This window comes from Hyla sarda, chromosome 7, assembly GCF_029499605.1.
Source record: "Hyla sarda isolate aHylSar1 chromosome 7, aHylSar1.hap1, whole genome shotgun sequence".
Taxonomy (NCBI): Eukaryota; Metazoa; Chordata; class Amphibia; order Anura; family Hylidae; genus Hyla; species Hyla sarda.
The window spans coordinates 23,242,858-23,265,478 of NC_079195.1; the positions used below are offsets into that span (position 1 = coordinate 23,242,858).

At 44.8% G+C, this 22,621-nt stretch overlaps 1 protein-coding gene across 12 annotated transcripts in view; it reads left to right on the forward strand.

Annotated features, from left to right (window-relative positions):
* The window catches only part of ITPRIP (inositol 1,4,5-trisphosphate receptor interacting protein), a 68,172-nt gene extending 48,350 nt beyond the window's left edge, over positions 1-19,822 (forward strand). For 9 of the 12 annotated variants that reach the window (XM_056531424.1, XM_056531423.1, XM_056531422.1 and 6 more), the window contains one exon: positions 17,284-19,821. In XM_056531424.1, coding sequence (XP_056387399.1) covers positions 17,284-18,913 — 1,630 coding nt within the window. In that variant the 3' untranslated portion in view covers positions 18,914-19,821. Of the gene's footprint in view, positions 1-3,005; positions 3,149-17,283 lie in introns of those variants that run through there. The other 3 variants (XM_056531431.1, XM_056531433.1, XM_056531434.1) reach the window with 2 other exon arrangements.
* Positions 19,823-22,621: the final 2,799 nt, after the last annotated feature.

Below are 22,621 nucleotides of genomic sequence, written 5' to 3' on the forward strand. Positions count from 1 at the left end.
CCCAGCCCTAGCCTAACCCTAACCGTATTCTAACCCTGATCCTATATTCTTCCTAAACTATCCTAATCCTAACCTAACTGTATCCTAACCTTACCTTATTCTAATCCTATTTTAACCCTAATCCTAGCCAAACCTAACCCCAGTGTAAACCTATTCTAACCCTGATCCCAGTTTAACCCTAACCTAACCGTATTCTAATCCTAATCTAACCCTATCTTAATCCTAGTTTAACCCTAACTTTATGCTTATAGTAATCCTACCCTAACCCTATCCTAACCATATCTTAACCCTTAAAGGGGTACTTCGGTAAAAACCTTTTTTCTTTTAAATCAACTGGTGGCAGAAAGTTAAACATATTTGTAAATGACTTCTATTAAAAAATCTTAATCCTTCCTGTACTTATTAGCTGCTGAATACTACAGAGGAAATTCTTTTCTTTTTGGAATGCTCTCTGATGACATCACGAGCACAGTTCTCTCTGCTGACATTATTATAATAATAATAATAATAACGCTTTATTTATTGTTGTCCTTAGTGGGATTTGAACCCAAGTCCCCAGCACTGCAAGGCAGCAGTGCTAACCACTGAGCCACCATGTTGCCCTTAGCATACATCTGCTATGCATGGTTGCTAAAATGGACAGAGATGTCAGCAAAAAGCACTGTGCTCGTGATGTCATCAGTGTTCCAAAAAGAGAGGAATTTCCTCTGTAGCATTCAGCAGCTAATAAGTACTGGAAGGATTAAGATTTTTTAATAGAAGTACTTTACAAATATGTTTAGCTTTCTGCCACCAGTTGATTTAAAAGAAAAAAGGTTTTCACCGGAGTACCCCTTTAACTGTATGCTAACCATTATCCTAGCCTAACCCTTTCGTAATCCTATTTTAACCCAACCCTAATCTTAGTTTAACCCCAACCCTAACCATAATCCTATCCTAACCCTATTTTAACCCTAACCCTAGATTAACCCTAACCTCTAATTAGGGGTCAGAGTTAGGCAACAGTTACTACTACAGCTGCTGCTGCAAATACAAGGGTTTAGGTCAGAACTGACATTAAAAAGCTTTAAAAGGGGGTTAGATACAGTCCCAGAAGACCTCAGAGTGTCACACACGACTTCTTAATCGAATACAATGCCCAATTTTATCAAATCAGACTCAAAATGAATTTCAAGAAATTCTCTTATCTCTAGTCTGTACTTCTTTTCAGCCTCTGGATGTAAATATGATTTCTCCTGCTCACTGACAGCAAGCAGAGATCCTGAAACACTAAAAGGAAATTAGAAAGTTGCAGAACTTTCCATTAAACCATTATGGGAATCTTGTTACAAACGTGCACAGGGCAGAACACGGAAGACAGTCTGGGAGAAAGTCCAAAGTCTAAAACCATAAAGCATGTGGAAATTAGAAAACAAAGCACTGAAAGGAAAGGGGGTACTGTGTCTTTAAATCTGATATACAATGTTGCCTCGTTAACCCTTCACACCCCAGAAGTGTAGAATTCCCATCATTGAGAGTCACATACAAAGCCTAGTCTGTCTAGACACAGCAGCGCTTGTTCTCTGCACACTATACAGATGTGGTGGTTCGCGCTCTATATTTAAGGTGGCTCTGGAGTGATGTTATTTCAGCTGCCCCAACCAGGGTGCCTCCAGCTGTTGCAAAACTACAACTCCCAGCATGCCTGGACAGCCTTCGGCTGTCCAGGCATGCTGGGAGTTGTAGTTTTGCAACAGCTGGAGGCACTCCTGGTTGGGAAACAATGACCTATACTATATACCACTCTATAATCCAACATGCTGGGAGTTGTAGTTTTGCAACAGCTGAAGACACCCTGTTGGGAAACGCTATTCTGGACAATGACATTCGCAACTATGTTGCAAATTATTGCTTTTCCGATTACTTGAACATTGTAGCTATTGCAACACTCTAACCTAGGTCAGTGTTTCCCAACCAAGTTGCTGCCAGCTGTCACAGAACTACAACTCCCAGCATGAGGACATGCATTAAGTTGAAGATTTGCAACAGCTGGAGGTACTCTGGTTGGGAAACACTGACCTAGGCTGTCAGGGCATGCTGGGAGTTGTAGTTTTGCAACAGCTGGAGAGGCATGGTTTGGTGTACACTGCAACAGAGAAACCTGCTACTTTCAGGGCATGATGGGGGTTGTAGTTATGCATCAGCTTAAGAACCACAGGATGAGGAACACTGCAGCAAAGGGACCTGCGACTTTCATGACATGATGGGATTGTAGTTCTGCAATACCTAGGCAGCCTCAGGTTGGAGAACACTGCAACAGCGGGGCCTGCGACTTTCAGGGCATGATGGGGGTTGTAGTTATGCATCAGCAAGACAGCCTCAGGTTGGGGAACACTGCAACAGAAGGACCTGCGGCTTTCAAGGCAAAATGGAGGTTGTAGTTCTGCAAAAGCTGGAGAGACACAGGTTGGAGAACACTGCAACAGAGGGATCTGTGCCTTTCAGGGCATGATGGGGGTTGTAGTCATGTAAAAGCTGGACAGTCTCAGGCTGGGGAAGGCTCCAACAGAGGGTCCTGCAGCTTTCAGCGAATGATGGGGGTTGTAGTTCTGCAACAGCTGAAGAGTCTCGGGTTGGAGAATACTGAAACAGAGTGACCTGTAACTGCCAAGACCAAGATGGGGGTTGTAGTTTTGCATCAGCTGGAGAGCCATAGCTTGGGGAACGCTGCAACAGAGGGACCTGCGGCTTTCAGGGGATGATGGTGGTTGTAGTTTTGCAACAGCTGTAGAGCTTTATGTTGAAGAATATTTCTCTTAATAATAGTTATCATTGTGCAACTTATATATATAAAAGGTCTCCAGACATGAAGGGGTTATCTTTTAAGGCTGCAGTCATCAGATCCTGCTAGGGACAGGAACCTCCTCAGTCCACCTTAAGAGGGACCATACAAAAAGTTAGGCAAGTTTTTTTTTTTTTTGTGAGTGTGTCAGTGATGACATTCAGGAAATTGTGAGACAGAAACAAGGAGGAGAAGCAAAAAACAAGAGAGGAACCCAGAGACACTACGGGGCCCCAGCCTTGCTGCACCTCCAGGGCCCCCCATTATTTTAGAACATGGACTAAACTACGATCACCAAGAGAGAGGGCTCTGCCCCCTCCGGGAGAAGTAAGTCTGTGACCCTTCCATCTTCATCGCATTAACTTTTCTAAAAATATTCACTGAGAAAGTGGGGATGGTGAGGGGACAAATTAGCTGTGATTAAAGGGGAACTGACAAAAATTTAACTTAAAGGGGAAATGCATGGAATATTTTTACGCCTGTTTGAGATCTTGGATCTAAATATCATCGACCTGAGCATCGCAAACCCTTCGCGCCATTCTGACGTTTATTTCACGCGTCATTGATGGCGAACGGGGACTATGACAAACTCAGCACTGATACATCTGTACAATGCAATAAGTGAGCCGCATTGGCAAAACTACAACTCCCAGCATGCCCTGACAGGGCTGGGCCGATACATCCCTAGTAAATGCATGGATTATTGTGTATATTAGGGTGTGCATGCCCAACCTGTGGCTCTCCGGCTGTTGCAAAACTACAACTCCCAGCCTTTGACTACAACTCCCAGCCTTTGACTGTCAGGGAATGCTGGGAGTTGTAGTTTTGCAACAGCTGGAGGCACACTGGTTGAGTAACACTGGTTTATGATACATAGGATGTAGACATTGCTATAGATGAATAGTCTATGATAGCACTGAAATTCCAGAACAATGGATGGACCACGGCTCTCTGGGCATGCTGGGAGTTGTAGTTTTGCAACAGCTGGAGGTCCACAGGTTGGGTAACACTGGTTTATGATACCTAGGATATAGACATTGCTATAGATGGATAGTCTATGATAGCACCGAAATTCTCAAACAATCGACAAGGACTCTCAGGGCATGCTGGGAGTTGTAGTTGAAGAGCTGCAGGTTGAGGAACACTTTATAAAAATAGGGTGTGCCCCATTTAATCTTACTTATTCTGTAATCTTTACTATGATGTAACCTATAACACTCCTGTGATCCAATTCCCATGATGTATTCCTGGATTCAGTTTTTTTTTTTTTTTACTGCAGTACCCACTTCCTCCTTTAGGTGGCGCAAGTTACGGTGCAGTCATAATGCCCCTAAGATAAACTGCCTGCTTCCTCCTCCAGGTGGCGCCGCTTGTATCCACTTGATCTCTTGAGTGTGGTCAATTGAGGCTTTATAATCGTTATATATGGACGGCGCCACCTAGAGGAGGAAAGGGAAATATATATATATATATATATATATATATATATATATATATATTTTATATATAAAAACAAGTGAATGTGACTATAACATGTAACAGGTGATACATGATGGGAGTTGAAGTTTTGCAACAGCTGGAGAGCCACAGGTTGAGAAACACTGGTTTATGTTACCTAGGATGTAGATCAGTATTTTCCAAACAGTGCGTCTCCAGCTGTTGCAAAACTACAACTCCCAGCATGCCCGGACAGCCAAAGGCTGTCCGGGTATACTGGGAGTTGTAGTTTTGCAGCAGCTGGAGATACACTGTTTGGAAAGCACTGATGTAGACATTGCTATAGATGAATAGTCTATGTTAGCATTGAAATTCCAAAGCTAAGGATTTCCGGGCATGATGGGAGTTGTAGTTTTGCAGCAGCTGGAGAGCCACAGGTTAGGGAACAATGGTTTATGTTACCTAGGATGTAGGCATTGCAAAACTACAACTCCCAGCATGCCCGGACAGCCAAAGGCAGTCCGGGCATGCTGGGAGTTGTAATTTTGCAACAGCTGGAGGCACCCTGGCTGGGAAACACTGCTATGGATGAATAGTCTATGATATCATTAAAAGTCCAGGACAACAAACAAAAGGCTGTCAGGGCATGCTGGGAGTTGTAGTTTTGCCCAGCTGGAGAGGGACTATGCTAGGGACTGTAACATTTGCTGTTAGTGGTTGTCGCACCCGTTGCGTATGATCCTCAAAAATATCCAAACCAAGTTGGCGACCACAGCCCGGGACTGCCACCTGCAGCTGCTATACAGATGCCAGCTGCTCTAAGGGGCACAACATAAATAATTCATGCAGCGGCAGAATGTGGCGTCTTTTACCCCGGTAGCCGAGGCCTTGTCTTCTTCCTGTGATTGCATGGTGGATGATACCGCTTCCTACCTCCTCAGGTTATCCAGGAATAGAAAAACATACTTCATTTCTTTCAAAAACCACTCCCTGTCTGTCTCCAGGTTTTGTGTGGTTGGGTGTGGCTCTATTCACTTCAATTTAACTGAGCTGCATAACCACACCCAACCTGAAGACAGACGGGAAGCTGTTTTTTTTTTTTTTTTTTAAGAAATTAGCTCTGTTGTTCTATTCCTAGATAACACCTTTGAAGGGGTACTCCGCCCCGAGACATCTTATCCCCTATCCAAAGGATGTCATTTATGGAAACCTTACATGATGTTCAGGAGCATGGCGCAGGTGTCCCATCCTTTTAAGAAAGCCTTTAAAGGGGTTCTCTGCCCCTAGACATCTTATCCCCTATCCAAAGGATAGGGGATAAGATGTCAGATCGCTGGGGTCCCGCTGCTGGGGACCCCCGGGATCGCCGCTGCGGCACGCACTATCATTACTGCAGAGAGCGAGTTCGCTCTGCACGTAATGACGGGCGATACAGGGGACGGAGCAGCGTGATGTCATGGCTCCGCCACTCGTGATGTCACGGACCACCCCCTCAATACAAGTCTATGGGAGGGGGTGTGGCGGTTGTCACGCCCCCACCATAGACTTGCATTAAGGAGGCGGACCATGATGTCACGAGGGGCGGAGCCATGATGTCACGCTGCTCCGTCCCCTGTATCGCCCGTCATTACGCACAGAGCCAACTTGCTCTCTGCAGTAATGATAGGGCAGTGCCGCAACGGCGATCCTGGGGGTCCCAAGCAGCAGGACCCCGGCGATCTGACATCTTATCCCCTATCCTTTGGATAGGGGATAAGATGTCTAGGGGCAGAGAACCCCTTTAAAGGCTTTCTTAAAAGGATAGGACACCTGCGCCATGCTGCTGAACATCATGTAAGGTTTCCATAAATGACATTACATTTATTTGGCAATATTGCTGACAGCCATTTGTAATGTCACATCAGCTTATAGGGGTACAAACTGTTCTGAACGCTGGAGCAGGGAGCTCGTGACGTCTTAGCCCCGCCCCTCATGATGTCACGCCCTCAACGCAAGTCTATGGGAGGGGCGTCAATTGCACACAGTGGCCCTCATTTACTAACGCTATTCTGGCGCTTTTTGTCAGGTTGTGCGCCTAAATTCTGTGTAAATTCTGAATGTGCGACAAAAAAAAAAAAAAATGACAAAATCAGAAACCCTACATAATGGACGTGGTTTTGGGGAAAAGAGGAGTGTTCCCTACATTTCATCCAAAATCACTATTCTTTTCTGAAAACCACTCTAAAAATCATGTGAAATTTCTGGTAAGAAAACCCTACACTTTAAAGGGGTACTCCCGTGGAAAACTTTTTTTTTTTAAATCAACTTGTGCCAGAAAGTTAAACAGATTTGTAAATGACTTCTATTAAAAAATCTTAATCCTTCCAGTACTTATTAGCTGCTGAATACTACAGAGGAAATTCTTTTCTTTTTGGAACACAGAGCTCTCTGCTGACATCACGCACACAGTGCTCTCTGCTGACATCTCTGTCCCTTTTAAGAACTGTTCATAGTAGGAGAAAATCCCCATAGAAAATATATGCTGCTCTGGACAGTTCCCAAAATGGACAGAGATGTCAGCAGAGAGCACTGTGGTCATGATGTCAGCAGAGAGCTCGGTCTGTCTGAGGCATGACGGAGGTCTAGCTGAGAGCTGAGGGCGGTTTGTCTGACGCCTGATGATGTCCTAATATGGACACCGTATGACCGAAATGATTCCTGGTCAGTTCCTCAGTGTGAACATATCCTAAAATGGAAAATTCTGAAAAAAATATGTCTAACACAAAACATTGATTTAAAGGGATACTCTGCCCCTATATATGTTATCCCCTATCCAAGGGATTGGGGATAAGATGTCTGATCGCGTCGGAGGCTCGTGATGTGACGTCCACACCCCGCTTCTGACTTCACGGCCACGCCCCCTCAATGCAAGTCTATGGGAAGTCCTTTGGATAGGGGATAAGATGTCTAGGGGTGAAGTACCCCTTTAAACAATAGATTGTTTTCTGATGACACTTTCCCTTTAAGGGTGCAGGGCGTTGGGGGGAGCCGCCAGTCTCCGCACTCTTAGTATCATATGAATGAGATCTGAGCGACCTCCAAGTGACTTTCCATGTCCTGCTCAGTGATGTATCTCAGGAAGGAAGGAAAGTGAGGAGTGGAAGCCATGCTGCGGCGCGGACACTAATGCCTGCTACAGACGTTACAAGGAAGTCACCGCTTGGTGACGAAACGCGCGGGGTTTCCTTTCCCCAGCACTTCATTTTGGGCGCAGGTTATTAATATGTGACTGTGGGCCGGACTATTTCTACCTCTGGTCATTTTGGGAATACGTCTATCACTTTACTCTAGGTATTATTTGTAGGTTTGGAATACTATTAGGGTCTATTCACACGGCAGAATTTCCTCTTGCGGAGTTCCGCCTCAAATTAACCCCTTAAGGACTGAGCCCTTTTTCGCAATTCTGACCCCCGTCGTTTTAAGCATTAATAACTCTAAAACGCTTTTACCGAATATTCTGATTCTGAGATTGTTTTTTCGTGACATATTCTACTTTATTTTAGTGGTAAATTTTCGGCGTTACTTGCATCCTTTCTTGGTGAAAAATCGCAAAATTTCATGAAAATTTAGAAAATTTAGCATTTTTCTAACTTTGAAGTTCTCTACTTGTAAGGAAAATGGATATTGCAAATAAATGTTATATTGATTCACAAATACAATATGTCCCCTTCATGTCGGCATCATAAAATGGACATATTTTTACTTTTAGAAAAAATTAGAGGGCTTCAAAGTAGAGCAGCAATTTTCAAAATTTTCATGAAAATTGCAAAATCTGAAGGAACAGATGTTACAGAACTACAACTCCCAGCATGCCTGGGCAGTGTAGGCATGCAGAGAGTTGTAGTTTGGCAACATCTGGAGGGCTACCGTTTGGGCACCACTGTAATAGTGGTCTCCAAAATGTGACCCTACAGATGCTGCAAAACTACAACTCCCAGCATGCCCAGACAGCCTTTGGCTGTCTGGGCATGCTGGGAGTTGCAGTTTGGCAACCACTAGGAAGGGCAGCAGTAAATATCGCTTACAGCCCCCTTCCTTTCCCCCCCTCCCCCCACCGTCACTTCCCTACCTGCGCCGCTGATCTCCGCAATCTCCAGCGATGATCTGTGGTCCCCACGACATCTTCTGCACAGGTACTGGCCGCCGTCTTCTCCCCCCGTTCTGCCCGACATCCAGGGGTGGGCAGAACAGTTCCCATGGCAACCCCCTGTCCTGCGCTGCCATTGGTCAGAACTTAGTTCTGACTAATGGCAGAGGATAGGAGGAGATCGCAGCACTGCGACCTCGCTCCTATCCCTCAGGATAATCAGGGCTGTCACTGACAGCTCCGATCATTCCTATTTTCTGGGCGATCGGGTCACCAGAGACCCGATCAGCCCGGAATAGGAGAAAACCGCATGTCTGAATTGACATGCGATTTTCTCCGATCGCCGACATAGGGGGGTCTCAGGACCCCCCTCGGCCATGTGTAGGGATGCCTGCTGAATGATTTCAGCAGGCATCCCGATCCGGTCCCCAACCGGCTAGCGGCGGGGACCGGAATTCCCACGGGCGTATCCATACGCCCTCAGTCCTTAAGGACTTTAAAACGGGGGCGTATGGATACACCCGCCGTCCTTAACAGGTTAAAGCCCAATAGACTTCTATGGGATTCCGCACTTCCATTCACACTTCTGAATTTCCGCTTCCGCTTTCCGCTCCATTTTTCTGTCTGGAGATTCTTCAGTGTGAACCTAGTCTTATTGTCTATTATGTACAGGATAGCTATAATTATGTATGGTGCAACTGGTGTTTTTTTTTATTCTTTTTGAATTGTTGCTCACTACAGAACTTCTGATCAGAATTTTGCTTTTCCGCATGGAAATTCCGGTGCAGCACAGTCCCATTGCTGACACTTCGGGATTTCAGTGGCGGAAAGAATCAACATGTTCATTCTTTCGACGGAATACTGAATACCAATGCCATCTATGGGTACCGGCAATGTTCCCATCGTTACCCTAAGGGCCTATACACATGGCGGAATTTCCAAGGAAATCAGGCAAAAAAATTCTGCTAGGAAGTTTCGTTGCCGCAGAGTTTCATTTTCTCTCAGCAGAATTCTGCTGCACCGTGCATATGGCGGAGTTACCGAGGCAGAAAATTCCGGACTCCACAGAAAGAATAAATGTGTCGATTCTGGTAATAACGATGGCAGAACCTGATTTCTGGTCAAAATAAAAGCCCAATAGCTCCAGCGGGGTGCCTCTCATTACAGGGTTAAAGGGGTACTGCGGTGGAAAACTTTATTTTTTTATTTTTTATCAACTGATGCCAGAAAGTTAAACAGATTTGTAAATTAAAAAATCTTAATCCTTCCAGTACTTATTAGCAGCTGTATGCTACAGAGGAAATTCTTTTCTTTTGGGATTTCTTTTCTGTCACGACCACAGTGCTCTCTGCTGACACCTCTGTCCTTCTTAGGAACTGTCCAGAGCAGGAGAAAATCCCCATAGCAAACATATTTTCTAAAATGGAAAGATGTGTCACCAGAGAGCACAGTGGTCATGACAGAAAAGAAATCCCAAAAGAAAAGAATTTCCTCTGTAGTATACAGCCGCTAATAAGTACTGGAAGGATAAAAAAAAAAATTAATACAAGTAATTTACAAATCTGTTTAACTCTCTGGCATTAAGTTGATTTAAAACAAAAAAAGTTTTCCACCAGAGTACCCCTTTAAGGTGCGATCACCTGCCTTATAGACGGCAGAACATTATGTATGTATCTGGGTGGAGGTGACGGGGGCCCCACCCTGATAATTACACTTTTGTGCCGGGGAATCGACTGAAATATTTATTGTGTCTTTCCTTTGTGAATAAAGACGGGCGGGCGTGAGATCAGACACCGCGACGATCAGGTAACGTCTGTCCTCTAGCGCCCCTCATGATCCGCAGCGTTGTCATGACAACTAAGAGCAGAGGCCTAACTTAAAGATTCTAGGCCCCCAATGCAAAATCCGTATAAGGGCCCCTTTATTTATAGTACTGATCTCCTCATTTAGGAAAGAGAAACCTTATGGGCCCCTCCCGCTCCTGGGCTGCATTCCTTATAGCAGTGGGGTGCCTCCAGCTGTTGCAAAACTGCAACTCCCAGCATGCCCAGACAGCCGAAGGCTGTCTGGGCATGCTGGGAGTTTCAGTTTTGCAACAGCAGGAGGCACACTGGTTAGGAAACACTGGGATAAACCATTGAAATATATTTTGAGGGGTCTCCTACGATATAGGACCTCTACCCTGACAGAAATAGTTATGATGTCACAGCAGGTCACCTGACAGAAATAGTTATGATGTCACAGCAGGTCACCTGACAGAAATAGTTATGATGTCACAGCAGGTCACCTGACAGAAATAGTTATGATGTCACAGCAGGTCACCTGACAGAAATAGTAATAAAAATATTTATGATGTTGTGGTGTCTGGGGGCAGTGCAGGGCAGATGTTGTAACCATGGGGGCAGATGGTATTAACCCCTTTTTGTCGTGACGCCAGGGCGGGGTTAAGCCTTAACCACCCAAAGGTAATACCGCTGGTCCAGGGTTAGGCACGGGGGGGGGGGGGGGGGGGCAATGAAGACACCGACGCCAAGTGATGGACAGAGGTAGCTTTACTGAGGGTAGACAGATGGTAAAGTCTAAACAGTACAGCCAGGGCCCACGGAGGTGACCAGTGACACAGGGGGACCCCGCAGGCTTGCTGGGACTTGCAGTGTGTAGAGACACTTTAGTGCAGGCCACGGTCACTATATAGAAGACTTGACTTGACTGACTTGACAGTTGACATGAAGATGACCTTGAGCTTTTATATGAGCCCATAGGTCACTTGGGGGGGGGGGGGGGTCACCTGGTCACAGGTGCCTCCTGGGTAACAATCACATGGTAACAGCTATTAAAGAAATAGTACATTTTATTATACAACTTATGTACATAGGGGACAACACATAAAGGGGGCCCTGGGGACATGGAGAGAATCTGCCTGACAGGGCAGGAGAAGTACGGGGACACACCATCCTGTACTGGGCCACCACAATGTCACAGCATCTGCATGTCCGAAATAGTTATGATGTCACAGCAGTCACCTGACAAAAATATACAGAAATAATTATGATGTCACAGCAGTCACCTCACAGAAATAGTTATGATGTCACCTCAGTCACCTGACAGAAATAGTTATGATGTCACATTCAGTCACCTGACAGAAATAGTTATGATGTCACAGCAGTTACCTCACAGAAATACACAGCAATAATTATGATGTCACAGCAGTTACCTCACAGAAATACACAGCAATAGTTATGATGTCACAGCAGTTACCTCACAGAAATAGTTATGATGTCACAGCAGTTACCTCACAGAAATACACAGCAATAGTTATGATGTCACAGCAGTTACCTCACAGAAATACACAGCAATAGTTATGTCACAGCAGTTACCTCACAGAAATTGTTATGTCACAGCAGTTACCTCACAGAAATATACAGAAATTATGATGTCACTGCAGTTACCTCACAGAAATTGTTATGATGTCATCTCAGTTACCTGACAGAAATAATTATAATGTCACCGCAGTTACCTCACAGAAATAACCAGCAATAGTTATGATGGAACAGCATCTACTTAACAGAAATAGTTATGATGTCACCGCAGTTACCTCACAGAAATAACCAGCAATAGTTATAATGTCACCGCAGTTACCTCACATAAATATACAGCAATAGTTATGATGTCACCGCAGTTACCTCACAGAAATAACCAGCAATAGTTATGATGGAACAGCATCTACTTAACAGAAATAGTTATAATGTCACCACAGTCACCTGACACCAATAGTTATGATGTCACAGCAGCTCCCTTGACTTAAACCCACTTGTGTTGTGACAGCAGTTACCTGACTGAAATGTATTGTCACAGTAGGTTACCCAGGGGCAGACAAGGGCTTTCCGTGTACAAACGACCATTTTTGTTGAGCGTGACTTTAAGTCGTGTGGTTCGTGTGGTTTTGTTTTTCACCCTGTACTATTCTCCTCTTTACAGTCACTGGCCCAGATTTATCAAACTGTGTGAGAGAAAAGGGGAGGGACTTTTCCACAGCGACCAATCACAGCTCAGCTAACGAGCTCTGGTAAAGTGAAAGCTGAGCTGTGATTGGCTGCTGTGGGAAATCACTCCACTCTTTCTCTCACACAGTTTGATAAATCTGGGCCACTGAGTGAATTCTAATGAATTGCGTTAAAGGGGTCCTCCGGTGGAATTTTTTTTTTTTTTTTTTAAATCAACTGGTTCCAGAAAGTTAAATAGATTTGCTAATTTCTTCTATTAAATCTTAATCCTTCCAGTACTTAGCTGCTGTATACTACAGAGAAAGTTGTAGTTCTTTCCAGTCTGACCACAGTGCTCTCTGCTGACACCTCTGTCCATAGCAGGAGAGGTTTGCTATGAGGATTTGCTCCTACTCTGGACAGTTCCTGACATGGACAGAGGTGTCAGCAGAGAGCACTGTGGTCAGACTTCAAAGTACTACACAACTCCCTCTGTAGAATACAGCAGCTGATAAGTACTGGAAGGATTAAGATTTTTATATAGAAGTCATTTTCAAATCTGTTTAACTTTCTGGAGCCAGTTGATATGAAAAAAAAAAATGTTTTCCACCGGAGTACCCCTTTAATAAAAGGTTCTACAATGTCTGCCCTTCACCACCTTCAAGACCTCTGTTTGCTGTCAGTGAATGGGAACACTGTTGTTTACATCCTTAAATGGAGCCACCCACTTGGAACTAGTTTTGCTGCATTTCGTTACAGTGTTATGTATGTAGGTTATACACATGGATAAATAAACACATCTCTCCTGCCCTGGCTTTAGGCTGATCTCTCTTAACCAGACTAAGGGCCTATTCACACAGCAGAATTCTGGTGTTACCACCACCCATTGTTTTCAATGAGATTCTGCTGCACCGTGCACACTGCTGAATTTCAAATTCCGATCCCTTTCACTGACAGCAGGTATAGAAGAAATCATGGACTTTATTAAAGAGTTCCTGTCATTATCTTGTAAAATGTTATAATCCTCCCACTTCACTGCCCCCATCATGGTAAACTACCCCCTGCCTTTATTTTTATTATTTGTTAGTTTTCTACCTTGATATTGCTCTGTATTTTCTGTCTCAGTCAGATTCACAGACTGGGAAGGGGCGTTCCCCAGGAGGGATGACATCATCTGAAGCCATACAGGGGAGAACTTCCTCCCTCACTCTGCTACACACAGCCCAGAGCAGTTTAGTGGGAGATTAGCTATGATTGGCTAAGGCTGCGCGCACACACACACACACCACCCTCAGGACTCCAGACTGCACTTCCTGACTTTAGACTTCTGCCAGGCCAGCAGGAGTCCAAAGTCTGTGCAAGAGATGGGGGGAAATGTGCTCTGGACAAGTAGGGAGACACCTAGTGGTAACTTTTTTAAACACAAATAAAACAGATAACTTAATTTTTTTATTTACCATAAAGAGTGCAATAGCAAAAATGTGTTTCTAATGACAGTGCCCATTTAACAGTATGCACACTTGAAGAATAAGTTGCCAGTAAAGGGAAGACAGTGGTTGGGGTTTGAATGTTGGCCCAAGAACTTACAATCTAAACCTGGCAATAAAGATTAAAGTTGGCTAAAACTGTTCATTGTAGTGGGATGACTGCCTAATATTTTTTGGTCTCAAGGAGATAAGGCTCTGCCTCTGGAGTCTGGCAGCGGCTTTCTCCCCCCCCCTTTCTATTCTGAACACATACTTAGCTGCACAAGCAATGGAGTCTGGCAGCGGCTTTCTCCCCCCCCTTTCTATTCAGAACACATACTTAGCTGCACAAGCAATGGAATCTGGCAGCGGCTTTCTCCCCCCTTTCTATTCTGAACACATACTTAGCTGCACAAGCAATGGAGTCTGGCAGCGGCTTTCTCACCTCTTCCTATGCAGAACACATGCATGCTCTGCCGAGCCGGCCATGCATGTGTATGGGGGGTGATCGGGCGACAGCTATCTGAAGTGCATGTCCAGTTTATGTGTCTTACTCAGTTGCAGAAGCAATGCAGTCTGGCAGCAGCTTTCTCCCCCTCTTCCTATTCAGAACACATGCATGCTCTGCCGAGCCAGACATGCATGTGTATGGGGGGTGATCGGGCAACAGCTATGTGTCATACTCAAGAGCAACAGGTAGGTTAAAAGAGGTATCCAATCCAGCTGTTGCAAAACTAAAACTGTTGGCTGTCCGGGCATGCTGGGAGTTGTAGTTCTGCAATAATAGAAGGTTTGCAGGGAGACCTGGAATCTATAAGGAGACCTGGCAAAAAGTGTTCAGTTCTCCTGCAGCGCCACCACGGGGTGAAATTAAAGTATTGCACATTTTTCTATTGAACTCCGTGGGGTGTCTATGTAATGCATGGATATTCAGGGTACTCTAGAGAAGTGGTCTCCAAACTGTGGCCCTTCAGCTGTTGCAAAACTACAACTCCCAGCATGCCCGGACAGCCGATGGCTGTCCGGGCATGCTGGGAGTTGTAGTTTTGCCTCCTCCCCCTGGTGACTAGTGAAAGTGTAGCAGAAAGCTGATGTTGTCTGCAGCCTCTCCCTTCCTGGAGTCAGACCAAGAAGCTGTGTATATTAGGTACAAGTAGCACTTAGGAAGCCCGGGGTGTAGTGCGGCTTCCTACAGCTGTGCAGGCAGCAGACAAGATTAACACTCTGGTTCCTATAAAGCTCTAAAAGCCTCATAACTCTTAATAATGTCTATAGACAGGGAGGAAGGGGTTATATTCTCAGACATGAGCCGGTTTATTATTAGTGTATCATGTATAGAGCTACTGGGCTGTAAGGGCAGCCATAACACTTGGGGTACAGGATAGTGATACTTGGGGTACAGGATAATAACACTTGGGGTACAGGATAATAACACTTGGGGTACAGGATAGTGACACTTGGGGTACAGGATAATAACACTTGGGGTACAGGATAATAACACTTGGGGTACAGGATAGTGACACTTGGGGTACAGGATAATAACACTTGGGGTACAGGATAGTGACACTTGGGGTACAGGATAGTGACACTTGGGGTACAGGATGATAACACTTGGGGTACAGGATGATAACACTCGGGGTACAGGATGATAACACTTGGGGTACAGGATGATAACACTTGGGGTACAGGATGGTAACACTTGGGGTACAGGATGGTAACACTTGTGGTACAGGATGATAACACTTGGGGTACAGGATGATAACACTTGGGGTACAGGATGATAACACTTGGGGTACAGGATAATAACACTTGGGGTACAGGATAATAACACTTGGGGTACAGAATAACACTTGGGGTACAGGATAATAATACTTGGGGTACAGGATGATGACACTTGGGGTACAGGATAATAATACTTGGGGTACAGGATAATAACACTTGGGGTACAGAATAACACTTGGGGTACAGGATGATAACACTTGGGGTACAGGATAATAACACTTGGGGTACAGAATGATAACACTTGGGGTACAGGATGATAACACTTGGGGTACAGGATAATGACACTTGGGGGACAGGATGATGACACTTGGGGTACAGGATGATAACACTTGGGGTACAGGATAATGACACTTGGGGTACAGGATAATGACACTTGGGGTTCAGGATAATGACACTTGGGGTACAGGATGATAACACTTGGGGTACAGGATGATAACACTTGGGGTACAGGATGATAACACTTGGGGTACAGGATAATGACACTTGGGGTACAGGATGATAACACTTGGGGTACAAGATAATAACACTTGGGGTACAGGATGATAACACTCGGGGTACAGGATGATGATACTTGGGGTACAGGATAATGACACTTGAGGTACAGGATAATGACACTTGGGGTACAGGATGATAACATGGGGTACAGGATAATGACACTTGGGGTACAGAATGATAACACTTGGGGTACAGGATAACACTTGGGGTACAGGATAACACTTGGGGTACAGGATAGTGATACTTGGGGTACAGGATAATAACACTTGGGGTACAGGATGATAACACTTGGGGTACAGGATAATAACACTTGGGGTTCAGAATAATGACACTTGGGGTTCAGGATAATGACACTTGGGGTACAGGATGATAACACTCGGGGTACAGGATAATGACACTCGGGGTACAGGATGATAACACTTCGGGTACAGGATGATAACACTTGGGGTACAGGATGATAACACTTGGGGTACAGGATGATAACACTCGGGGTACAGGATGATGACACTCGGGGTACAGGATGATAACACTTGGGGTACAGGATGATAAAACTCGGGGTACAGGATGATGACACTTGGGGTACAGGATGATAACACTTGGGGTACAGGATAATGACACTTGGGGTACAGAATGATAACACTTGGGGTACAGGATGATAACACTTGGGGTACAGGATAATGACACTTGGGGTACAGGATGATAACACTTGGGGTACAGGATGATAACACTTGGGGTACAGGATAGTGACACTTGGGGTACAGGATAATGACCCTTGGGGTACAGGATGATAACACTTGGGGTACAGGATAGTGACACTTGGGGTACAGGATAATGACACTTGGGATACAGGATGATAACACTTGGGGTACAGGATGATAACACTTGGGGTACAGGATAATGACACTTGGGGTACAGGATGATAACACTTGGGGTACAGGATAGTGACACTTGGGGTACAGGATAATGACCCTTGGGGTACAGGATGATAACACTTGGGGTACAGGATAGTGACACTTGGGGTACAGGATAATGACACTTGGGGTACAGGATGATAACACTTGGGGTACAGGATGATGACACTTGGAGGACAGGATAATGATAAGTTGACACTTGCAGCATTTTGTATTTTAAGATATCTGACTTTGCATATAACATCCTTCTCTTTCTCTTTAGGAGCACAATGCATTCTGGGATATTTAAGGTGGGCCTTGTGGTGATGACCGCCATTGTCAATCATCCGCTCCTCTTCCCAAATAATGACACGACCCTTCCTGTTAGTGATGACCTTATTGTGGAGAGGTTACGGGAGAGAGAACAAGACCTAAAAAAACAGCAGCTGGACCTGGAGCAACTTTTTTCCCATCATGAGAAACCAGCAGAAGATCGAACTGAGACCGAGGGCAAAGAGTCCGAGGGTGGAGCAGGGTGGGACCTGTGGAGCACAGTGTCTATGGTCATATTCCTGATGATTGAAGTATGGAGACAGGACTTCAAGGACAACAACTCCCATGAGCAAAGCAAAGAGGACGATGACCTAATGTTCTTAGGAAATAACTGTCATGGCGTGTCTCTGCCTAACAAGCCAATGCTGGCTATCTTTTATGACCAATACATCCGAGCCACTACCCACGATGCCTTGAGAAGCAGGGAGTTTGTAGAAGGTTTTGCAGATGACCTTCTTGAGGCGTTAAGAAGTCTGTGCAATCGCGATACCGACATGGAGGTCGAAGACAGCATCTGTATTGGAAGTATGTACGAAAACTGGAGGCTCAACAAGCCACTGATCTGTGACCTACTGGTACCATTTTCACCTCCACAACCGTATCACTTCAAGTGCCAGCCGTGGGTCTCTGATCCCTCCATCGGTCCAGACAAACAAAGTTATGGAACCATTCTTGTCCGTGGTCCGGACGATGAACCATCGGGCTGTGTATGTAACAAAAAAAGACTTGGAGAAGACATGTTGTGTCTTCTACACAATCCCACCAACAATACAAAAGTGAACAAGGACGTGAACCTGCTGTGTTCTAGAAACACCAACTACCTGGACATTGACCAGGTCATGAAATGGTTCCAGACAGCATTGACTAAAGCCTGGAGCAAAATTTCCCACAAGTATGAGTTCGAGCTCACCTTCAGCAACTTGGACTCTCCCGGAGCTTTGAGAGTCAAATTCAAGTCTGGAAAAGTCATCATCTTCAACATAACCCCCGTGGTTCAGTATGAGGACACGGACCTCTATTTTATTTCCCATTTTCCCAGCATGCCACGGGAAGACCTCTCAGGTATCTACTGGATGATATCTTTTGCAGTTTACGAGAGAAGGTTCCTCAAGGACTTTGCGAAAAAGCTCCCAGACAATTCATGCCACCTCAACTGCCTACAGATCATGACTTTTCTCTATTCCAAGCAGTGTCACATAAGCGGACCGAGCGGTCTCACCACATACCACCTAAAGACCGTCCTTATGCATCTCCTTCTTAGTCGACCCTGTTCAGATTGGAGCAACGTCTTGCTGGAGGACCGATTACGAGACATGTTCAAGAACTTGGAGAAAAGTCTCTTGGAGAAGAAGCTCCACCACTTCATGGTTGGGAACAGCAAACTTCCGGACAACGTCAACCTTCCCGATCACTTTCGAGGAGCAGAACCTGTTAACCTTTTCCGTTCCTTTGTCCTAAACCGGAATCTTTACCAAAAGACTCTGTCCATGTTCTATGAGATGTTGAAGAATGCGACTGTTGTCATCAACGAATACAGCCTACACCTGCCCAATGGACACACCAACAAACATTCCCATTAACCACACTTACAGCCGCCAACTGAAGCAGTGTTTGGGGGGGGGGTTCTTATCTTTATAATTCATTGACAGATTTTTAATAAAAAAGTATATTTTGTATCAAAGCCCACCATTTTAATACCGACCAGCCATTGGCCAATATAGCTTTCTTCGTTATACTGTACACTTATGTTGACCTGATGTTTTCTCGTGTCATCCAGAAGGTTAGCAATGGATCGGCCATTTTGAATTGACTTCTACAAATGTTTTTTTTTTTTTTATATATATGTCCATCTACAATGTTATTTATTTATTGTTAATATTTTTGTGCCTTTTCTGCATAAATGCGGAATGACAAAACTTGAGATGTTTGCTGTTATTACACTAGGTGTTATGACCTATTTCCCACCAATCATCTGTTTTGGTGAGTTGCGGCGCATGCATATACAGTAAATAGAGCCATAAGCAGACAGCGCCGTACATTGTGTATTGGCCTTGCTGGGTTACTGCAACCTCTTATTCACTTTAATGGGAGCTGAGGATAGGCCAGCGTTTCCCAATCAGAGTGCCTCAAGCTGTTACAAAACTACAACCGGACATGCTAGGAGTTGAAATTTTTTGCAACAACTGGAGGCAGCATGGTTGGGAAACACTGGTATAGGCAATCAATAGAAAAAAGTGGAAAACCCATTTAATCCAAGGTTGCTTGTCTGGAAAGACCGCCAAACTGGTGTAAGGAGTATTATAGGGAAAAAAGCATATGCACTTATGGAAAAAAGTTTGCGCCCTATTGTACTCCACGAAAAACGTATTCCCCATCCACAGCATAGTGGATAAGTGTCGGATCCCCCACGATCTCCAAAACGGAGCTTGACTTTTCTTGCTGAATGCTCCCACTACCTTCCGACACGCGATTCCGACACACCGCTGCAGTATGTCTTGGAAAATGGAGGCTGGAGCTTTCTGCTGGGAAAATGTTGGGCCCTGTTCTGAAGAGATCAACGGGGGGGGTGGGGGGGGTCGAACCTCCTGCGATCAGACAGTCTATCACTGGAGTACCCCCAAATAACCTGTTCAATGTGTCTACTTGGTGAAAGTCTTATTGATGCTCTGCACTGACGAGAAGCATTTTCAGGAAATTCTAGTTTGGCCTAGTGTTTAAAGGAGAAGTCCCACACAGGAAAAGTGAATCCCCTATCCAAAGAATAGGAGATATGTTTCTGATAGCGGGGGGGGGGGGGCTGTCCGCTGAGACCCCCTACAATCTTCTGCACAGCGCTCCGGCTCTCCTCCATTCATCTGTATGGGAGAGCCAGAGATACACGAGCGCTGTACTTGTATATTTGCTCGTATATGTAATCATATATCTTTTCCATAGACATAAATGGGGGGAGCGTGCCGATCCCTCCTCCATGCGCAAGGAAAGCTGGAGCACCGTACAGGACATAAGTGTCTGATCGTGGGGGGTAGGATCACTGGTAGCCCAGTGCAATCAGGCAATTATCCCCTATCCTTTGGATATGGAATACATTTTCCTACATGGGACTTCTCTTTTACAGAGTTTTGGCATTGTCTTACAGGGAAGATACTTTTTTAAAAGCTGAAAAATACTTTTAAGGTATGTTCGCACGGAAGCACGTCCGCAGCGTATTTGACGCCGTGGATGCGCTGCCGGTGAAGTGAAAAAAACTGTTACCCGTAGCCAAACGTGACCTGAGCTCAGCGCTTACAGTCCTTCTCAGTACTGATCAGATTAGGGTTAGGGGTTAGGATTAGGGTTAGAGGTTAGGATTAGGGTTAGGATTAAGGGTTAGGATTACGGGTTAGGATTGCTTGTAAGGGTTAAGATTAGGGGTTAGGATTAGAGGTTAGAATTAGGATTTGGAAGTGAGAGGTAGCCAGCTGTAAAGCAGAAAAGTGTGTCCCTTTGCGGAGGGTCACATTCAGCTACAAGGACACAGTTTTCTTCATTACACTGGCACGCACAGAGTTAAGGCAGAGCGAGCTCCGTGCTACTGCTGCTGTAGCTCTGTGTGCACTTGTGACTGCCAGAGGGAAATACGCAGTCATGAGCAGACACACAGAACTACCGCAGCAGCACGGCGCTTGCTCTGCCTCAACTTTGTGTGTGCAGGCAGCGCATCCACAGCGTCAAATACAGTACGGATGTGCTCCTGTGTAAACATACCCTTAAAATGACCCACAAGTACTTTTATCATACCCCCGCCATTCTCACGAAGCCCCTGTCCCACTGTGCAGTTATTCTTGGTTGGAACATGGATATGCCCGCTCAGTCATTAGCATCTAACTTCAGTCACCAATGGGCTGAGCAGGCATATCCATGTGCTGATCCTGAAAGCAGAACCCCCTGGATAACCCCCCCCTTTAACTTCTTAGAATCACTTCAATGGCCTCTTTCCCATCCAGCCAACATCCTGCTCTCCACTGATTATAGGCAACTATATGTCAAATGGGTCTTCTTCTACTTTCAGACTACATTCTGATTGGTTTATAATCCCCAGTCATGTTACATGGCTCTAGTTCGAGCATTATATTGCAGGGAATATAAGCTTTTTTCTTTCTGGAGGAGAACCACTTTGCATGTAGATGACAGTCTTGTCTTCTTTCTTGGACAACTGTACTGGCTTCTGATCAAAGATATCTCTCTCTTATATGGAGCGTGAGGAAGAGTAATTGCCCCCTTATACATGAGAACTGGGTGCACCAAAACATTAAAATGCAAAAAGAGACAAGAACTACTGAATTTAACTTACTTAGGGCTCGTTCACATCTGCGTTGCAGCTCCGTTTAGGGATCTGTTAAAATATTGTGACTTAAAGGGGTACTCTGCCCCTAGACATCTTATCCCCTATCCAATGGATAGGGGATAAGATGTCTGAACCCTGGGGTCCTGCCGCTGGGGACCCCATGATCTCCCTGCTGCACCCGGCGTTCCTTTAGAGCGTTAGGTACAGCGACGGAGGCTTTTGACATCACTGTCACACCCCCTCAATGTAAGTCTATGGGAGGGGGCGTGGCGGCCGTTCTCAGCATTTTTATTGAAAAATAAATGCCAAGATTTCTTTAAAAAAAAACAAAAAACACCATAGTCTCATGAAAAATTTTGAGTCATAAAAAAAGCAATGAAAAGGGAAGAAATGTCAAGTGGGTTTGGTGTTTTGTATTTCCCTATTGACTCCAAGTTAACATCTGGCTGCAGCATTTTTTTTTGTTTTTGTTTTGTTTTTTCTAAAAAAAAAAAAATGACATGCTGAGAAAAAAAAGGTATAAACACAGCCTAAGGTTATGTTCACATGCCAGAATTTCTGCATAGAATTCTGCAAGAAAATTCTGCATGAATTTATAGCCAATACACTTTAATGGGATTCCGCTGTCCCATTCACACAGAAGGATTTCTGCTTCAGGAATTCTATTGAAGGGAATGGACAATTCATTTCTGCGGAATTTACTGCAGAATTTTCATGCAGAAATAATTCCGTGTAGTAATTCTGCCATGTAAACATAGCCTAAAGGGATTATCCAGGATTATAGAAAAACATAATAAAAAATAATAACAGCACCACACCTGTCCTCAGGTTGTGTGCGGTATTGCAGCTTAGTTCCATTGAGGTATGGTGCTGTTTGGGGAAGAAATTAGCTCTCTTTTTCTGTTTCTGGACAACCCTTTTATAGAAAAACCCAATTGGGGGAGATTTATCAAAACCTTTGTAG